General features: G+C 40.7%; 1 protein-coding gene across 1 annotated transcript in view; it reads right to left on the reverse strand.

Moving 5' to 3' along the window:
- Kdm3a (lysine (K)-specific demethylase 3A) overlaps nt 1–20,693 on the reverse strand; it is a 51,614-nt gene that overhangs the window by 15,616 nt on the left and 15,305 nt on the right. The window contains exons 9-12 of the mRNA XM_013035509.1: nt 14,881–15,044; nt 11,493–12,013; nt 6,235–6,439; nt 2,791–3,005 (exon numbers count right to left, since the gene is read on the reverse strand). Of these exons, the coding sequence (XP_012890963.1) occupies nt 2,791–3,005; nt 6,235–6,439; nt 11,493–12,013; nt 14,881–15,044 (1,105 nt within the window). The remainder of the gene's footprint in view (nt 1–2,790; nt 3,006–6,234; nt 6,440–11,492; nt 12,014–14,880; nt 15,045–20,693) is intronic.

Genomic DNA, 20,693 nt, shown 5'->3' on the forward strand with positions numbered 1-20,693 from the left:
AGGCCCTGGGTTCGATTCCTCAGCACCACATAAGCAAAAAGAAAAAAGCCGGAAGTGGCGGTGTGGCTCAAGCGGTAGAGCGCTAGCCTTGAGCTGAAGAGCTGAGGGACAGTGCCCAGGCCCAGAGTTCAGGCCCCATGACCGGACCCAAAAAAAAAAAAAAAAGAAGCATCAAACAGAAAGATTGTGATCTAGGGGGTACACCTGGGCAAAAATAGACATTAAAAAATAACCAGTGCAAAAGAGGGCTGGAAGCATGGCTTAGCATTGGAAACAACTGTGAAGTTTGAGGCCTTGAGTTCTAAGTCCAACACTGTCAAACAACAAAAAAAAACTAGGGTGCTTAGTTTTTTTTATTTCTTTTTATTGTGTCCAGCACAGTAACTTAACATGGACACAAAGTAACAAAGGTTGAGTTCCTTCATCAACCAGGGAGAAACTTGATTTTACCAGATTCACAGTAATCAAACATCCAGGAGACTGACACACAACCATCCAGGGCAGCTCTGCAAAAGTAGTCTTTGCCATTCCAGTAGCCAACACTTGACAAGTGGAAGAATGGGCCTTCCAGGACTGGACACACCACTGGATATCTCACTTCAACATGGACAGGCATCCAGTCAGCTGACCACACCAGTTATCAAGGAGTAGGAGCAGAGTAACTGTGGGTACATGTCTACTTGCTTTTTCTATGGACACATCTTTTCTAATCCAGTGAGTGGTTCTTTCTTTCTTTCTTTACACTGAGCATGATCCAAATGACCCAACTTGTGCATTAACCTATCCCACCTGATGAATGAACTGTCATTTCACTACATTTCATGCTGTCTATGCACAATACACAAGAAAGAGCTTTTGGGCATTTTACAAATGAGGTATTATGAATTTCATCTTGGTTGTTTGGCTTAGACTGTTTTATCAGAAAGTGTGCCTCAGATCTCTTAGCCACCCACTTAAGGGTCATTTGGTACAGAGAATCCTACAAGTCTCAAGAAGGTCTCTGCTTCTCAATACCAGGATCAGAGGAGCAGCTCTCTAGGTATCACCGCATCTTTCCACATCATTCTTCAATATTCAAAATCAGTACAGTTTGTAATATAAAAAAGAAAAGCATGGGCTAAGAAGGTGGCTCAGGGCTGGGAAGGTGGCTCAGTGGTAGAGCGCTTGTCTTGTATGCCTGAGGCCCTGGGTTCGATTCCTCAGCACCACATAAGCAAAAAGAAAAAAGTCGGAAGTGGCGCTGTGGCTCAAGTGGTAGAGCACTAGCCTTGAGCTGAAGAGCTGAGGGACAGCGCCCAAGCCCAGAGTTCAGGCCCCACAACCGTACCCTGTGCTTTTTTTCCTGTATGTAAAAAAATAGTCTTTACAAAGAAAAAAGTATCACATGAAACATCTCTTTGGGATTTAGGAAGGAAACAACTAATACATCCCAAAGAAGAATCTACATTGAAGTCCTGTATTAATGAACACTAGAGCAGTTAATGAAAAAATTTCTGTCAATCTACTACTTTTACCCAAATATTTTTAATAAGGAAGGCTTGCATCACTACTAAAAATGGAAAACCTGTTATCACTTGTCCTGCAAAGATTAGGGATGGAGCCAGGCGCCAGTGGCTCATGCCTATAATCCTAGCTACTTAGGAGGCTGAGATCTGAGGATCGCAGTTCAAAGCCAGCTCAGGCAGGAAAGTCCGTGAGACTCTTATCTCCAATAAACCACTAGAAAACAGGAAGTGGTGCTGTGGTAGAGCGCTCACCTTGTGCCCAAGAGCTGAGGGACAGTGCCCAGGCACAGAGGTCAAGCCCCACCACTTAAAAAAAAAAAGATTAGGGATGGGAGATGTTTTAAAAGATCTTTAAGTCTTTGGCTTTTGTTTGGTGTTAGGGTACTAGGGATAGAACGCAGGGCCATGCATATGCTAGGCACAGGCTCTATCATGGAGCTACAACTTCAATCCCCAAGATTCCTGAGTCAGGATGGGAGAAATAAAAGATCTCTATATTTAATATTTCTTGTGCTGAAACTCTTAAAGAGTGGTGTAGATGCTTGTACTCAAACATACTTGAATTATGTAGTATATAAAAGACATACTATAGAATGCAAAGGCTCACTATTAACTGTCAATTATGTACTTGGACAAAATAAATGATACTTGTAAGACACAGGCCCTGTGGTGTGTCTGGCTCAGCATCTGGTTTCTAAGAACTCATGAATAGACATCCTACCTTAACACGTCACCCTGGAGGTCTTCTCATGCACCACACTGATACCTGTGTGTCTTACTGGGCTCAAGAGTGCTATTAAAGAATGGAGGACAAAGACACAGATAGTCCTCTCAAACTCTGTTTTGAATAGAATCATTTGCATCTGAGCCAATTGTCATTCTCATGTTGACTGGGACCAGGAAGGTCTAGGACATGGCCTGTCTAGTCTTATTTTCCTTGAAATGATTGGTTAAAGACCTTTCTCTAAGCCAGTCTGAGGTTTCATCCTTTTGGTGAGCCTTACACTGCTGATAAGGCCGTGCAAATATCACTGCTTCACTTTGGCCTTTCCCAATCAGAGAGAGCTCTATTCCTTCGATAATATTACCAAATACATCCTTACAGATGAGTGGCCAACTCTGAGGAAAACTGTTGCAAAAGGAAAATTGCTATCTCCCCTCCTTCTATCAAAGTCATCTACATTTCTGGTGAAATTGAAACCCATGCAACTTTGGGACCCAGGGGTGTCAAAAAAAAAAAATCAGGTTGGAGTCAAATATCCTGCCCCTTAAGAGATGTTCTTACTGTGTGGCTCAATAGTTGACATAGCTTCCTTTTCAGAAATCACCATTTGACAGAAGTGGTCTCCAATGTTGGCCAGGATATACTTTGCTGTGTCCAAGTCAGTTCCCACAACATTTTTGGTCAAAGGCAGCCACAAGCCAATTGCTTCACTATCATATTTGTTTGGTGTTAAGAAGCCTTCTACCCGCAACACACCATGTTTGTTGAATTGCAATCTATGGGGAAAACAAAAAAATGGATTTATACCTTGCAATTCCATGCAAATATAATTTCAATCAATAAAGTCATTCCCAGTTGTCTCTACTCTTCATGGATGCTGTAGCCAATTACTTCATAATGTCTCTAGAGTGACTGTTTAAAAAAGCAGGCCCTCTTCCCAAAAGACAAGCTAGAGACTATCCAAAGACAATTATTCAATAAAGTGGATGTAGGCTTCAACAGCAAGAACAGTCCCTAAGTCACTACAAGAAAGCTGACAAACAAGGTGATGAATAATCTAATCAGATCTAAACACAACAACGGCTTCAAAAATAATGCTCCACAAGAAGAGACCTCTGGACAGTCACCAAAGCAATGATATTGATCCAGGAGGTATTCAGTGCCCACAGGGATCCTAGTGTAATGTTAAGCTCCTAGGATGAGAAGCAGCATTGATATAGAATGCATTTCCTAAGTGAAACAAAATGCAATTCTCAGTATTTGCTTGCTTGCTTTTTCTCTTTTTTGTGTGCGCTGGTACTGGGGCTTAAACTGTTCTTTAGTTTCTTTTTCAAGGCTGCTGCTCTACCACTTAAGCCATGGCTCCACTTCCAGCTTTTTAGTGGATAATTCCAGATAAGACTCTTATGGACTTTTCTGCCTCGGCTGGCTCTGAACCATGATTTTCCTCTCAGCTCCTTGACTTGCTAGGATTCCAGGCATGAACTACCTGGTGCCTGGCTTCTCAGTATTTGCTTTCAATAGACAAATTAAACAGAAGATATTTTTATTCGTGTAGGTAAGACCAGCAAGAAGTTGAAGAACTTGTAAGTTAGGTCAGCTTCTGAAAGCCTTCATCTCTTCATTAAGCAATAGCTTAACTATGAAAACTCCATGAGTTTATAAGATATACAAAACAAGTTTAGACAATTATTTGTCCAAAAGTTTAGGATGCACTGATAGGAAAAAACAAGAAGCATTATTAAAACAACAACAAATTTATTTCAAGCAGTCCAAAAGGGAAGCAAGCTTTTAATTCAGAGTCCAAGATGAGACATAGTCATAATATTGAAAAACAAGTTTCAAAGCCATTTCAATGGGGGAGCTAATGGTAACACATTCCTATTTTATCTTAACCATGTTTAGAGGGCGAGGAATTTGATGAAGAAGCTAATGACAACCATACTACACCCTCTAAACATCAGGGGGAAAAGTTAAACTATGCTAAAGAAAGAAGTTCATAGGATGAACACTAAGTAACAGCACTTTTCCTTTAAAGTCATCAAAACTTTGAAGAACAGAAATCCATAAAATGAATGATTTCTAAACAGCACAAAATAAAGCAAACCCTCATATTACAAAGAAAAAACCCTAATCTCTCTCTATCCCAGCTCCACATTTCACAGCACAGGAGCCACAACGCCGTATGGTTAAGTCTGTAATGGGATCACACAGACTTGTATAAGCATATACCATTTTGTGGTTTAAGTTCAAATTCCTATTCATCTTCACACACATTTGGGTAAAAACAAAATTCTCCTGAGAGGAAGTAGAATAGAGCTAACCTTTATATGAAACTATTCTGGGCCAGGCGTTATTCAGAATATATTTTAACATGTGAATATGTGACAGATGTTCAAAGTATCACAGCTCTAAATGCTACCCACACTTTAAACAGTGTGCGTTAGCAATTCATTCAAGAATGAATGGGCCAAACTAGTATCTAAAGAATCTCTCCCTCACCAAATAAGCCTGAATAAAAAAATTACTAACAGACTTGTCCAGTGAGTGTACTATACAATTTCAAATCTCATTCTCCTAATAACCAAGAGGAAGCTTTAGTCTAAATTACCTGTGCAGTGATACCATTTTTTCATTTAAGATTTTAAGTTAGATTCTAAAGAACATGAAAAAAATTAAAGGAAGACACTTGTTTATAACCATTTGGACCTGAAAATACCTCCAATTCTGAGAAAGCCCATTCTATCTAAAATTAACTACACCCAAACAGGACTATTATGTTTCAACAAAAATGATAGAATACACTTTTCTTCACTTAAGATAGAGGAATTTAAGAAAGTGAATTTGCCAATTAAAAGAATATAATATGGAGCCAGGTGCCAGTGGCTCACGCCTGTAATCCTAGCTACTCAGGAGGCTGAGATCTGAAGGTCATGGTTCAAAGTCAGCCTGGGCAGGAAAGTCCATGAGACTCTTATCTCCAATAAACCATTAGAAAACCAAAAGTGGCGCTGTGGCTCAAGTGGTAGAGCACTCACCTTGAGCTGAAGAACACAGAGACAGCGCCCAAGCCCAGAGTTCAAGCCCCACGACTGACAAACAATATGAACATGAATGTTTATTTGAAAATGTAAGCAGGGCTGGGAAGGTGGCTCAGTGGTAGAGCGCTTGCCTTGCATGCATGAGGCCCTGGGTTCGATTCCTCAGCACCACATAAGCAAAAAGAAAAAAGCTGGAAGTGGCACTGTGGCTCAACTGGTAGAGCACTAGCCTTGAGCTGAAGAGCTGAGGGACAGCGCCCAGGCCCAGAGTTCAGGCACCACGACCAGACCCAAAAAATAAAAAATAAAAAAGGTAAGCAAATCTTTTAAGTTATCTCTCAGCTAGCAGAGACAAGTGCTTGACCCAGCCAGCAGGCATAAAATTCTGGTGTAATACTCCTGGAGGACAATTTGGTCTTGACACACACTTTCTAACCTACTAATGCCACTTCTAGGAATCCTTCCAAAGTAAAAGTAAAACAGAGATATGGACTGGAAGATAATACATTTTGTACTGTTTTCTAGTAGCAAAAAAAGAAAAAAAAAAGTAGGATGATCTATGTACCTGTGAGGGAGCTAGCTGGTCAAAGTAATTTGTAATGGGTTCTTTATACATAATCAAAAGATTCTTAGTAAGGGTAAGATTTAGTGTCTGTAATATTAACTAGGTATGACTGAACACACTTTAGAACCATGCAAACACTAAAAATGCTCTGAGAAGTTAACAGTAGTTATTTGTGGTGGTTTTTTTTCAGATTCTTCAGCATTTTCCTATGATGTTACTTTTAGAAATACAAGTTTAGATATTAAATCTTCATTTAAAAAGAAGTCAAAAGAAAATATCCAGTAATATCTAACTTTTAAATAACAATTTCTACATTCTACACTTGTTGTTGATAGGAGAGAAAAAGATATATGAAATACAGCCAAGACCGATTAAATGCATTTTTCCCAAATGCCTCACCTCCTGAAATGAAAGAAGCGACAGAACACAGGCGAGTCCTTCTGCTGCTCCTTATCCTTGCGCAGACTGTCCAAGCGACACTCCCGGCACTTAGGCAGCTGGGCCACAATGTTCACGCAGGAGTCATCCTGAACAAAGGCCTCCCCGCTCTGCTGCAGCTTCTTGAGTTTATCAGGGTCTGTCAAAACTGACTTCCTGGCTGGGGCTAAGACAAACGTTAAAGATCAGAGTTCCTCAGTTTCTGAATATCACATCAATAGTTGATTGAATTCTATCCAAAAGGCATATGTTCTCAAAGGGGGAAAAAAGAATCCCTAGCTCAGTTGTAATTTCTAAAAACTAGCTTAAAACAATTATCAGAGAAACTGGGAATGTCTGCTTCCCTTAAAAATTCTCATTTAGTGAATCCATTTGACAAGCTACAACCCTAAATTCAACAGCCACTCACAATTCCAGGTTAGTGTATATATTGCTATTCCCAACTCTTGATGTAAGTAAGAGATGTTAAGAAGACTTTTCCAAACTTGCCTCTACTGAGATCTGTCTTTGTGGATATTGGTTTTTCCCATATTCATACTCAAAAAGACTGTTTATGATGTGTTCTATATAAAGTACTCTGAATAAAAGCTTACCATTCTAACTGTAAAACCTTAAAAGGTTTCCTGAATAACTTCTTGGTCTATGAACTAAGAGTTATCATCTACATGCCTCCTGAAAATATAGACATGCTTCCGTTTCCTCTACAGAAAGTTCCATTCAGGACTGGCTAAAGACAAGACTCTGAGTAAACTTGGATTTTAAATTTTAACTTACAATTTTGGTATGGGAACTAGAAAGGAAATGTTACCAGGGCTTCTAAAGAAAAAGAGTAAAGGGGCCGAGAAGGTGGCTCAGTGGTAGAGCACTTGCATTGCATGCCTGAGGCCCTGGGTTCGATTCCTCAGCACCACATAAGCGATTCCTCAGCACCACATAAGCAAAAAGAAAAAAGCTGGAAGTGGCACTGTGGCTCAAGTGGTAGAGCGTTAGCCTTGAGCTGAAGAGCTGAGGGACAGTGCCCAGGCCCAGAGTTCAGGCCCCACAACCGGACCCCCCCCCAAAAAAAAAGAAAAGAAAAAGAGTAAAAGTAGAGATATCACAGGAAAAAGTAATTGTTGTGTTAACTCAATACAGAATGGAATCTAGCCATAGCCAAGACCCTAAAATAAATAGTTCACAGAAAATAGAAGACACCTTTCCTCTGAGTTCTAATGGAGCTGAGAGAAGTAGATTAGGCAAAAAGAAAAGACAAGACAAGACCAGAACGAACAACAACAAAAAACCCAGTCAGGTGCCAATCTTACACCTGTAATCCTATGTACTCAGGAGACTGAAATCTGAGGCTCCAGGTTCCAAGACTGCTTGGGAAGAAAAGTCTGTGAAACTCTTATCTCTAATTATCCACCAGAAAACTTCAAGTGGCTCAAGATGGTAGAGCACTAGCTTTGAACAGAAATGATCAGGGCAGCACCCAGGCCCTTGGCCTCCCCCGCCCCCCCCAAAAAAACCCCAAACAACTCCTGGGGAAACCAGCTGAGACATATGAGAAAGTCCAGTTTTAGAGAAAATTTGACGCAAGATCCCACATGGAAGTAAGTTTTATATGAAATGAGTATTAGTAATTACCTTAGAGATGGCCTAATCTTTTCTTTCCTTTCCTTTCTTTTTGTCAGTCATGGGGCTTCAACTCTGGGCTTGGGCGCTGTCCCTGCGCTCTACCGCTTGAGCCACAGTGCTGCTTCTGGTTTTCTAGTGGTTTATTGGAGATAGTCTCACCAACTTTCTTGCCCAGGCTGGCTTTGAACTGCGATTCTCAGATCTCAGCCTCCTGAGCAGCTAGGATTATAGGCTTTCCTCTCTGTCTTAAAGCAGGACTTCATTTCATGGTAAAATGCTAAACTATGCTGTCAGTCCTTGATTTCTTATTAAATCATTTTTATTCAGTTAAGAGTGAAAGAAAGGATAAAGAAATCAGAACAAATATATTAGTTCAGAGAGGAATTTTAACTGCTAATATCAAAAGACATCATTTTCTGGGTTGTAGGCATGACTTAGGTGGTAGAACAATGGCCAATGAGTAAAAGTCTCAGATACCAAGTTCAAGTCCTGATCATGTACAAAAAAAAAACCCCAGACATCATTTTCAATAGGTAGGCCAGATTTTCACAGATTACAGTTAGAGTCTAAACAGTATCTATTCCAATCCCCTTTAAAGAGGAAATATCTAGTGATACACATGTTGAACTGCCTAAATGTAGTGTTTTTAGTGATACACAAGTTGAACTGCCTAAATGTACTAATTTGGTGAGGAGAAAAACATTGATTCTATCAGTAATTCTCTCGATACAGAGTAGAGCCCACTTTGAGAAGCTATTCATCTAATATGGAACAGAAAAAAGAAGACAGCTGTTTGACACTAACTGGCTTTTGCTTCCTAGCCCCAGGTAGAGCAGGAGAACAGAACCCTCTTGAATCAAGTCTTTCTGTACCAGCATAGACTCTGATGGGTTTCCAATTGCACTTTCATTCCTTAGCCAGTCATCACAGATGGCAGGATACGCTAGTCCCGTATGTATGACTAATGTTTTTCCTTTAAAATGATGGAGTCATGTAAAGCTAGGGAATGACTGCACATACTGAGACAAAGTTGGACTCTCCAACTCATTTGGATACCAGTCAAGTTTTTATCTTTTTGACTGTTATTTCATATAAACTGATTTATGAGAAAATTTAAATGATTGAGAAATCTCATTTTTGAGAACAATCATTCTAGCTTAGTGTGAAGGCTGATGACTTAAAAGAATATAAAGAAATAGAACTAATACTCAGTTATGAATACTGATTTTCTTTGGGAGAAACTCCTAAGGAACAATATGATTAATCATCTGATTCAGTTTATTTTATGCAAACTTACTAGCTATGTAAGGTAACAAGCCTCAAGAATGAAGATTCTGGGCTACAAGAACCTCTAGGCAAAGAAAGCTTGGCTTTCCATTCTTCCAACTAGTATAGTAGTAAAGCACAGACTAAAAAACACCAGTTAAATCCAATTTGTCCTTAAGTTTCAGCTAGTTTGGATATGCTCCTTTAGTAATGCAACAGAATGAGGTTTTGATTTTTGGTGGAGATTCCATTCCATTGTTTTCCACTTTAAAAAACTTCAAGCAGGGTGCCAGTGGCTCACACCTGTAATCCTAGCTACTCAGGAGATAGAGATATGAAGACCATGGTTCAAAGCCAGCCCATGCAGGAAAAGTCTGCGAGACTCTTATCTCCAATAAACCACTAGAAAACTGGAAGTGGCGCTGTGGCTCAAGCGGTAGAGCGCTCGCCTTGAGCTGAAGAGCACAGGGACAGCACCCAAGCCCAGAGTTCAAGCCCTACAACCAATAAAAATAAAAAATAAAAAAACTTCAAATCCAATCTGATTTTGCCACACAGTTGACAATTCAGTTATCAAACAGTATCTTTAAACTGTAGCAGTTCTAAACCTGTATGACAAGCCAGGGCCTCCTTATTCTAGTAAGAGCTTCTAATAACTACAATGAGTGTAATGCATACTTTAAATAAAAAGTATAGGTTGATTAACCCTTAGCCAAAATGCTTAGCATAAGAAATGTTGCAAATTTCTGACTTTGTAATAGATTGGGGTTATTATATATAAGGCATTATTTATTACATATACTGAGACCCAAATTTAAAGACAAAATTCAACTATTATCATATGCATTTTAAAAAAACAGCCTTTAAGGTGATTTCACACAATTGTTTTAGCATTACAACATTCTGACTGCAAGCTACCAGTTAAGGTCAGGTGCAGAAGTTCATACTAGTTGTGAGTGTGTGGGGCCCTGGAAAGAAACTATAGAGGATTTTACACTTTTGAATTAAGGTTGCTCAACAGGTAGTATGAAATATAATGTAGCAACTTCTTTAGAAGAAAATGGTTAGGAGGTTTTAATAGTTGAGTATAGCAAGATATCCCCTTTAAGGAAGACTTGGCTGCAGCTATCTCCTCAACATCACTAACCAAAGGTCCCCTTTTTCAGCGTTAAAGATGCAGATTCTTTTTTTTTTGGGGTGCGGTCGTGGGGCCTGAACTCGGCCTGGGCGCTTGAGCTCTTCAGCTCAAGGCTAGCGCTCTACCACTTGAGCCACAGCACCACTTCCACTTTTTTTTTTCTTTTTGGCTATGTGGTGCTGAGGAATCGAACCCAGGGCCTCATGCATGCAAGGCAAGCGCTCTACCACTGAGCCACCTTCCCAGCCCCCGCAGATTCTTTTTACTGAGGTATGAACTCCAGTTCAAAGTTCTCCTTGCCAGGCAAGGAGGCATTCAGTTGACCACCTTGCTCAGCTGGTACTCTACCACTTGAGCCACACCCCTTGCCCCCCTCTTCTCATTTTTCTTAGAAGATTTAAAATCTGAGCTGGGCGCCAGCGGCTCACACCTATAACCCTAGCTACTCAAGAGGCTGAGATCTGAGAATCACAATTCAAAGCCAGCCCCGGCAGAAAGTCCATGAGACTCATCTCCAATTAATCATGGAAAAAGCAGAAGTAGCACCTTGGTTCAAGTGGTGGAGCACTAGCCTTGAGCAAAAAAGATTTCAGGGATAGCGCCCACACCTAGAGTTTAAGCCCGAGGACCATCAAACAAACCCCTTTACTCTGAGCTACTTGTGTAAACAAGGTGCCATCTCCTCCAACATGGATGTTACAAAGAGACAGTGACAACTATAATGCAATCACCAGATCACTTTTGATTGTTTCAAAACATTTTCTTATAATAAACAATTGGAAACCTGGTTATCCACCTCACAAGAACCAAATCAAAAAGCAAATGCATATGCTGGAATCCTGTCAAACTTTAAAATGTTAGTAGGCACTGTACAAATTCATAGGACATTAATCATTTGTATAATACAACTTCTTTGAATTTCCTTCTACAGTCATTTTCATATGTTTAATCACAAGATAAGAAATGTTAGCCAGGCATTACTGGCTCATGCCTATAATCCTAAGGACTCAAGAGGCTGCAATTGTGAAGTATCATGGCTCAAAGCAAGCCCAGGCAGAAAGCATAGCTCAAGTGGTAGAGCAGCAGCAGCAAGAAGGGCAAGCTGATGCCAAGTCCTGAGTTCCAATTCCAATGTCACACACACAAAAAAACCTGTTGCGTGTATATCTTACCAATAAAAGTATTTAGAAACACTTACCATTCTGAAATTTATTGTTACTTCTTGTACAACAGCTTTCATTATCTACTTTTACTGATGTTTCCTTTAAGTTTTGTGACCGGCAACCTAAAGTTGAAGGTACTATCTTTTTTTCTGCACAGCAATTAGGGCCATCACTCTTAACACCTGCTTTCAATTCTGGCTTATTTGAAAGGCCATCTGATGTGGAAGGTGCATGTTGTAGGTGCTTCTGAAGTTCGGGAGTACTGGCAATTTCCAATTCAGCTTTAGAAGAAGCCTTTGGAGGTAAGCATTCCTTAGGAAGGCCAGTCAATGGACGTGGAAGAGATTCCAATCTGTTCTCCCAATCAGAGTTTGTCTTAGGCTGAATAAAGCTACCTTTGGGCTCACTCAGAATTTTCGGCTCTGCAGTTTCAACCTGAGAAGACTTTGAAGAGAGCAATCCTGATTTGCAGATGACATCTGGTTTCGTTCTCAGTATCTCGGGCTTTGTATTGAGACACGAAGAAAGTTCTCCTGGTAAACTCTGCTTATGACATCTGAAAAACATAAGGGAAAAACAGTATCTAAGTCTCATTTCTCTCTTATCATCCAAAAGTAATTTGTTTCACTCTCCTTAAAGATAAAGCTTTAAGCCAGGCGCTGGGCTCATGCCTGTAATCCTAGCTACTCTGAGGATCATGGTTCAAAGCCAGCCCAGGCAGGAAAAGTCCATGACACTCTTTCTCCCCAATTAACCACCAGACAACCAGAAGTGGAGCCATGACTCCAAGTGGTAGAGTGCTAACCTTGAGCAAAAGAGCTCAGGGACAGTACCTAGGCCCTGAGTACAAGCCCCATGACCAACCAAAAAAAAAAAGAAGCAGCAGCAGCCAGGTGCCCGAGGCTTATGCCTGTAATCCTAGCTACTCAGGAGGCTGAGATGTGAGGATCACAGTTCAAAGCCAGCCTGGGCAAGAAAGTCCATGAAACTCTTATCTCCAATAAACCACCAGAAAACCGGAAGTGGCGCTGTAGCTCAGGTGGTAAAATGCTAGCCTTGAGCTGAAGAGCTGAGGGACAGTGCTCAGGCCCAGAGTTCAAGCCCCACGACCGACCAAAAAAAAAAAAAAAGAAAAGAAAAGAAAAAAGTTTTAACAAGAACTTCTTTCAATGAGGAAGAGAGGGAAGGGGAAACAGAGACAGACAGACGAAGAGGAAGAGAGCCAGAGATAGACAGAGACAAAGGTACTTCCTTCTCATGTAGTAATAGCAGTTAGACTCCTTAGACTCAACCAGCATGAAAGAGAAAACTGCTTATGATAAAAAATGTAGGGGAAGCCGGGCGCTGGTGGCTCATGCCTGCAATCCTAGCTACTCAGGAGGCTGAGATCTGAGAATCACTGTTCAAAGCCAGCCTGAGCAGGAAAGTCTGTGAGACTCTTATCTCCACTAGAAAACCACAAGTGGCGCTATGGCTCAAGTGGTAGAGCACTTGAGTTGAGCTGAAGAACAGAGATAGTGCCCAAGTCCAGAGTTCAAGCCCCACGATCATCAACAACAACAACAAAAAGTAGGGTAATCTCTGCAAACTGGAGTCAACACTCAGTTCAGCCAATGGCTCCGCACAAGTATGTGAACACTCAAAAAAGGGCATCCTTAACTCTAATTCAGGTTCTCATAAAGCCTCAACTGCTTTGCCTGTTCTTACAGTATAAAGAACCTTGGCTTTTCCACAAAAATAAACAATGTTATATGAAACAAAAAAAATATACACTCAGCAATCAAGAAGCACATTGGTTTCAAAATGTCAAAATTAAAAGTCAAGGCTTATCACCCTAAGTTGTTTTTTTTTTGCTGAATTTACTTTTCTTATATAACAAAAATTAGATTTTAAAAAACATAACTAGTATTCTTGTTCTTACCAAGCCTTGTTCAATCTCATGTTAGAAAAACATGTCAAGATGTGTATTAAAATTTTGAGCTGATTACTGATGGATCATGTCTGTAATCCTAGCTACTAACAAGGCTGGTATCAAAGGATTATGGGTTGAAGCCAGCCCAGATAGGAAATACAGTGAGACTCTTATCTTCAATAAGCTACTCAGAAAAAGCCAGAAGTGGCTCTGTGGCTCAAGTGGTAGAGGGCTAGCCTTGAGCAAAAAGGAGCTCAGTGACAGTGCCCCAACCCAGAGTTCCAAGCTCCATGACTGGCAGAAAAAAAACAAATCAAAACAAACCCTACAAATACAGCAGCAAAAACCTTGTCCTTGGGGCTGTGAAGGTGACTCAGTGGTAGAGCGCTTGACTTGCATGCCTGAGGCCCTGGGTTCGATTCCTCAGCACCACATAAGCAAAAAGCAAAAAGCCGGAAGTGGCGCTGTGGCTCAAGTGGTAGAGCGCTAGCCTTGAGCTCTTCAGAGCTAAGGGACAGCGGCCAGGCCCAGAGTGCAGGCCCCACAACCGGACCAAAAAAAAAACCTTGTCCTTTTATGAATAACATGCAACCAGGAGTTGGCAGGGCTCAAAGCAAGTGGTAGAACTTGTACACAGAGTATTTCCTCTCACATCTTATTAGTGATATATACAGAAAAACTTTTTTTTCCTCTGTAATTCATTCTAAAGCTTTTAATTCTATTACATTTCTTTTTACCTATTCTAACCCAGAATTTCATCCACAGAATTTTTTAAACATTCAGATTAAAAATCTCTGCTTGGATATTAATAAATAGTCCTACTGTTCTCTCTTCTATTATGACTGATCGTCCACATCTGGACACTGTGTCCACTGTCACTACCCTCCACACTCCCCCACAGACTGCCCAAGTTTCTCCTAGGGAACCACCGTGCTCAGCTCTCCAAACCCACATCTGATTCATTCCTCCATTAAGAGGTTCTTCCCTTTCTCAAACTTCTAAACTTCAAACCTTTGGTTAAACTTCCCATTTCTTGCTTTCACACCACCTGCAATAAGAGTACTTATTGCTTCTTTTATTCCTACAATCTCCTCTACCGCCACACTTCTACCTGTACTTGTCATCTCATCTATCAACCCTCTCTGTTGCCACTCTCCCTCATCCCCCAATCTCACACCTATCTCAGTCTCCCTTTTCCTGAAACACTGACAACTAGGCTCCAAATTTTAAGAGTACCCAACAGTCACTCCTCAGAGCAACAGCCAGTCAAAAAAGCATGTGCCCTTCACTTCTATCCTGTTTTCTCCGTTGCTCTTTCCATGTCTTCCATGATTTTATCTCTAAAGGCACCTGATCTGTCTCTCCTCTTAGGAATGCCTACAAAAACAACCACTACCACCACCTCCCTGGCCAATCTGAAATAGAGACAATGAGCCAAGAGTAAAATGCATTTCATTATGATGATTTACTACACTGATTGTGATGATTATGTATTAAGAAGCAAGACTCACCCTTGAGGAAGTTTTGCTCCTAGGTTAGGAGGTGAGTTGGCAGCCTGGGGAGTGCTGTGCTGCCTTGGGTCCTTACTAGGTGGAGTTGCTGCAGTGCAGCCAAGCAGGATCTCCTTAAACACTGGTGTAGGCACAGACTGTACAGGACACACATTAGGAGAGGCCTACAAGATAGCAAACCAACAGACATTAAAAGCAAAGTCCCTTGTTGGGAAATTATGAAGTGCTAATGAAATTCAAGATCATGTCCTTGATTTACTACTACACAAGCATCATATAAAGACTAGCACCATTAAGCAAGCAATAAACCTTATAAAATTAAGGACTCATATATTGAAGTTTAGAAATAATCCACTCTATACTTTTTCACAAAATGTAAAATGTTTCTAATCAAAGATCACAAGTTGATCTTTTTACAGACCCATCATTATGCCGGAAAGAACATAAGACGTGGGACAATTACTCTAATAACACAATGCACAGACGTGAACTTGTTAGGGACAGTTTCAATGGTGGCAGCTTCACATGCATTCATTCTGACATAGCTTGATTACCCAGCACGCACTTACTGCGTAGACTGGCAGGCGACCAGACCAGATAGGACTCTTGTAGGCAGTGATACCTACTGTGTGTCACAGTAAGCGTTTGCAATGCAATAAAGATTAAGGACACGGCTCTTGCTCTTGCATGCCTCACCAAGTCATAAGGGTCATCCCACACTGTAAAAATATTAAGTCATGACAGGACTATGGGACAAAGATGAACATCTTTCTCTTCCCTTTTCAAAAAAATTAAGTATCAGAACCACTTCTTTACCAGTTCACACTCTCCACAAAAGTAAAACTTTCCACCATGAAGAAAGAGTTGATCTCTTCTACACGACTGAGCATGTGGAATCAATCTACCCATCTTTATCGGACTTTTCACTAATGCTTAGATAATATGCCTTGCTTAGGCATTTCACCTCACAACTGACCTTTGCACATCTAAACTGAAAAGAATCATCAGTTTTCCCATCTTTAAGTAATTAACTTCAAAAATGTTACATAGAAATTTTCATAGAAAATTTACCTAGAAAGTTACATAGGAAGTTTTTAAAACCTGACAATTTGGAATATAGTTTTACATGTTGGTCCTTTTTTCTAATTTTTTTTTTTTTTGTCCATTGTGGGGCTTGAACTCTGGGCCCGAGGGCTGTCCCTCAGCTCTTCAGCTCAAGGCTAGTGCTCTACCACTTGAGCTACAGCGCCACTTCTGGTTTTCTGGTGGCTTATTGCAGATAGGAGTTTCACACTTTCCTGCCTGGGCTGACTTTGAACCACGATCCTCAGATCTCAGCCTCCAGAGTATCTAGGATTACAGGCGTGAGCCACCGGCGTCCAGCTCCTTTTTGCTTTTCAATTAGAATCTCATACTCTGTCAAGGCTGGCCTTCCACTGTGGTCCTCTTGTCTCTTCCACCTCCTGGGTAGTTCAGACCATAGGTATGCTCAACTTTTGAGATAGGGGCTTGATATCCAGGCTGGCAGTCTTCCTATCTCCATCTCTTAACTGGGAATATTAGGTTCTACAATGTCCAGTAATAAAACTATTTTTTATACTGATCTGATCTAATATTGTACTTTTTTTGTTAATCTAATTTTGGTTAAATAATACTTTAGTGTTTTCTTTAGAAGGCCTATTTTTTTTATATACTTTTGTTTAGTTGTTTACACAGGAGGTGGGGGGGGTTTGCTATACCTTGGATTCATCAACTTTACCTCTGAGTTGGCTTCCTAATCCTTTAAAAAAAACTTAAAAATCCCTTTAATAATACTAGTTTACATTCCTCAGGTGACAATCGCCTGAGGTTAGTGTACCCATGTTTAACTGCCAAATCATTACAAAAATGCTTAAAAAATTAAGGTTTCCTTTTAACAAGCAACTTTCTTCCCACCCCTTCTGTACTTTGAATGTTTAGAGTTGATGCACAAATATTTTTCCTTACATTATTCTCTGGAGAGAAACATATCTACACTATTCAGATCACAGCTGGGAGCTTTTCAGGCAGCTGAGATCTGAGGATCACGGTTCAAAGCCAGCCCGGCAGGAAAGTCCATTGATACTCTTATCTCCAATAAAACCACTAGAAAATCAAAGTGGTGCCGGGCACTGGTTGCTCACGCCTGTAATCCTAGCTACTCAGGAGGCTGAGATCTGAGGGTCTCGGTTCAAAGCCAGCCCGGGCAGGAAAGACCATGAGACTCCTATCTCCAATAAACCACCAGAAAACCTTGAAGTGGCACTGTAGCTCAAGTGGTAGAGCGCTAGCCTTGATCTGAAGAGCTGAGGGATAGCACCCAGGCCCAGAGTTCCAGCCCCATGACCGACCAAAAAGAAAAAAAATCAAAGTGGTGCTGTGGCTCAAGCTGAAGAGCGCAGGGACAGCACCCAAGCCCAGAGTTCAAGCACCATGACCAACAAAAAAATATTAGATAACAACCTATGTGTAAATGTTTACTCTCTACAATGTCCATGAAGCTGCTCAAACAAATCTCTGCATCTCATATTTCACATACAAAATACATCAATAAATTCTGCTTCCATTTTCAAAGTATACATTCTTTGAAGTGTTCATGTCTCTCCATACCACCCCAACCACCATCTTTCTCCTAGATGACAGATCTAGTCCTCTGCTTCATATCCAAAATATATTCTACGACAGAGCAACCTTTATAAAACAATCAATTTAGACCACGGCATTCCACTGACTACTAGAATCCGATGTGGCCCCCATTCTGCCACATCTCTACTCTAATCCTCCTCCTCTCCCCTGGACTTATAGTATACCAACTACATTGGCTTCAAATCACAGTACACACCAACTACACTGATTGGCCTCCTCTCCTGAAACAAGGTTGAACTTTCTACAATGGCCTTTGTACCTTGCTGTTCCCTCTTCCTGAACAGTTTTCACAGCTGGTTCAACCCACTTACTCTCAAGTTTGCTAACTTGGTTCCAAAGCAAGCCACTTCCTTACCCTCATTTTCCGCGTTTCACAGCACTTGCCACACTATAAAAGTATCTTTTTATACTTTCAGTCTCTTTACAATGCAATGCAGACGTCCTGATCCTGAGTCCACTACCTGAATTCATCATTCAGATATATGGCAGATGTTCAATAAACAAAACTAGGGAAGCCAGGATTGGTAGCTTACAGCTGTAATTCTCAAGAGGCTGAGATCTGAGATTCATGATTTGAAGCCATCCCAGGCAGAAAAGTCCCTGAGACTCTTCAAATAACCACCAAAAAGCCAGAAGTAGAGCTATGACTCAAGTGGTAGAACACTAGCCTTGAGCAAAAAAGCTCAAGGATAGCACCCAGGCCTTAAGTTCAAGCCCCAAGACTCATGCGCGCGCACACAGGCACGCGCGCACACACACACGCACGCACGCACACACACAAATCTAATGAAAGAGTGCATGGATGCAGTTTGTACTTCATATTGTTGGGTAGCTATAAATAAGTCATTTATTAATCCAGTCACCTGAAGACACAAGCAGTAGTAAATCAGCACTGTAGATCACTGTCTCCCACATACGAAACATTCAGTAAATATTCATTAGAAGGAGAAATGGAGGAAGGAAAAGTTTTGGGGGAATAGTGACACCACAGTGGGCAAGAACAACGAATCCTTATGTTCCCTTGGTTTGAGTTCAGTCTCTTGACACTTGGTAACCTATTACTGACTTCTCTAAAGAATAATTAAGCATACATCACAGGGCTGTGTTCTATAACAGTGCTTGATGCATATTAAAATTTTAAGGAACTAGCTATTCTCTCATTCTCATCTTTTTCTTTTTTCATGGTATGGGGTTTAAACTAGGGCTCTGCAGTTGCTAGGCAGCGCTCTACCACTTGAGCCACATCTTCAGCCCTAAAAATCAGCTATTTTTAAAAGAAAAATAGCACAAAAGCTGTTATGTCACCACGTGATACCTAGTCTAACTTAAGAGTGCTTTTGTTTAAGTGTCCTACAACATTCCTAAGATTTAGTCAAACAGGAACAGGACTCCTGATTCCCAAACCCATCTTGAAGGGTGTATACTTCTGTACTGTCCTGTGACCAGACAAGGGCAAAATTTCTTCTTACCTGTAGAGTTTCCCTGAAGGTCTTCTATACCAGTCATGGCAATAGTTCCTCCCTGCCAGCAGATGGAGATAATATAATTGAGTGTATGACAGTTTTCTAAAAAGGTCACTGCTGGCTCACACTCCTCAGCAGACTCTTCCCAATTAAGCAAGCAATGTCATAACTCTGAGAAATAGTCTGCTAGGCAGAGAAGACCTTCAAGGAGCCAGATTCACTGGCAAACAAGATTGGCTGTTAACCTCAAGAGTCTTGCCTCCCTATTCCCAAACTCCTACAAGTCCACTTTAAAGCTAAACCTTGTGCCAGCCCAACACGTCTGGGTCCACACACACAGAGAATGGCGCCAAATGTGTTACTATACTCACCTTTCACTCATATATACACTAACTGTTTTTCTTCCCCCACACCACATATCCCTGGTACCTTCCTTTACCTCTTCAGTCCTCTTGAAATCTACGCCAGGCCAGTGTTGCCACAACTTGCCTGACTACAAGAATCACCCAGACTGAAAAAGAATGCTAATAGGGAAAACATTCACAAGGGATCGAGGCTAAAACAAACAAAAAAAGAACCAGGCCTCCATAATATAAAAGAGAGGAGAAAAATATTGCAAGATATGAACAGAGTCTCTGAGATGTACAATTTCTTTTCTTTTTGCATTTTCCCAGATTAACCAAAAATTAGGAAATAATACAAAGTGAGACTTGTAAAACTTTTAATAGCCAGGTAAAAATCCATCACTTCCAATTTCTTTTAAAATAGAACATGAAATTCCAGTTCTCAATTTCAGTGCAGAGTTATGGAATTAATATCCAGGCCCAAGTTTAGGCTTATTCTTCTAATGGCAAACAATCTGTCAATTCAATAGCACACAAACTTATTAACATGCTGAGATAGATTTGAAAAAAAAACATGCTCCCTCAACTCAAGAGTCAGACAGAGATCACTTATGTATGTATCAGATTTCACAAGCACCTCCTTAAAGGGTATAGAAATGTATCTGGCTCCATAACGTTTCCCATCATTGATCACTTCAACACTGAAGAATTGGCACCTTCCCCCAAGACCTTAGTTCTGTCAGTATCTCAGGTTGGTTCCTCTGCTACACAAACAAGTATGCCATTCCTATTTCCTGACCCCTTCAATGTCATACAATCTCCTTTTCATCACACCAAGTATATACATTGATGCATCTTCCACAACAGGAAAACACTTGACCAAACTGGCCTTTACTGGCCTCTACCCTCTAGATTGGTAACAGTTTATCTACTATCAAAATTTACCTACTTTCTCGGTTTCTAACAACAATGGATTACACAGAAGCCTATTCTGTGGGCCTGAGTATGAAATCACTTGTTCAACATTCTTTTACAGTCTTTAATGCTACTTCCCTGGAGCTTCATTCTCAGTTTCCTTCTAAAACAGCTATCCCTATTCCTACAAACTCAGTACTTTTCTATACTAGAAGACTACTCAACACAGTAAATGATCACCTGACCATATGACTCTGAGCTTTCAAAACAAATTATTGTATTCTATGAGCAGACGTTGCATTTGGTCTATTCTTCTATCAAGCCAAATTAAAAGTGTTTCCTTCTGTAAATAGCTCTCCATCCTTTTAGCTCACTGCCTCACTTCAGACTCTTTTATGATGGCTAATCCCACGAACCTGTGTTCTTG

This window comes from Dipodomys ordii, unplaced genomic scaffold (assembly GCF_000151885.1).
Source record: "Dipodomys ordii isolate 6190 unplaced genomic scaffold, Dord_2.0 Scaffold214, whole genome shotgun sequence".
NCBI classification, from domain to species: Eukaryota; Metazoa; Chordata; class Mammalia; order Rodentia; family Heteromyidae; genus Dipodomys; species Dipodomys ordii.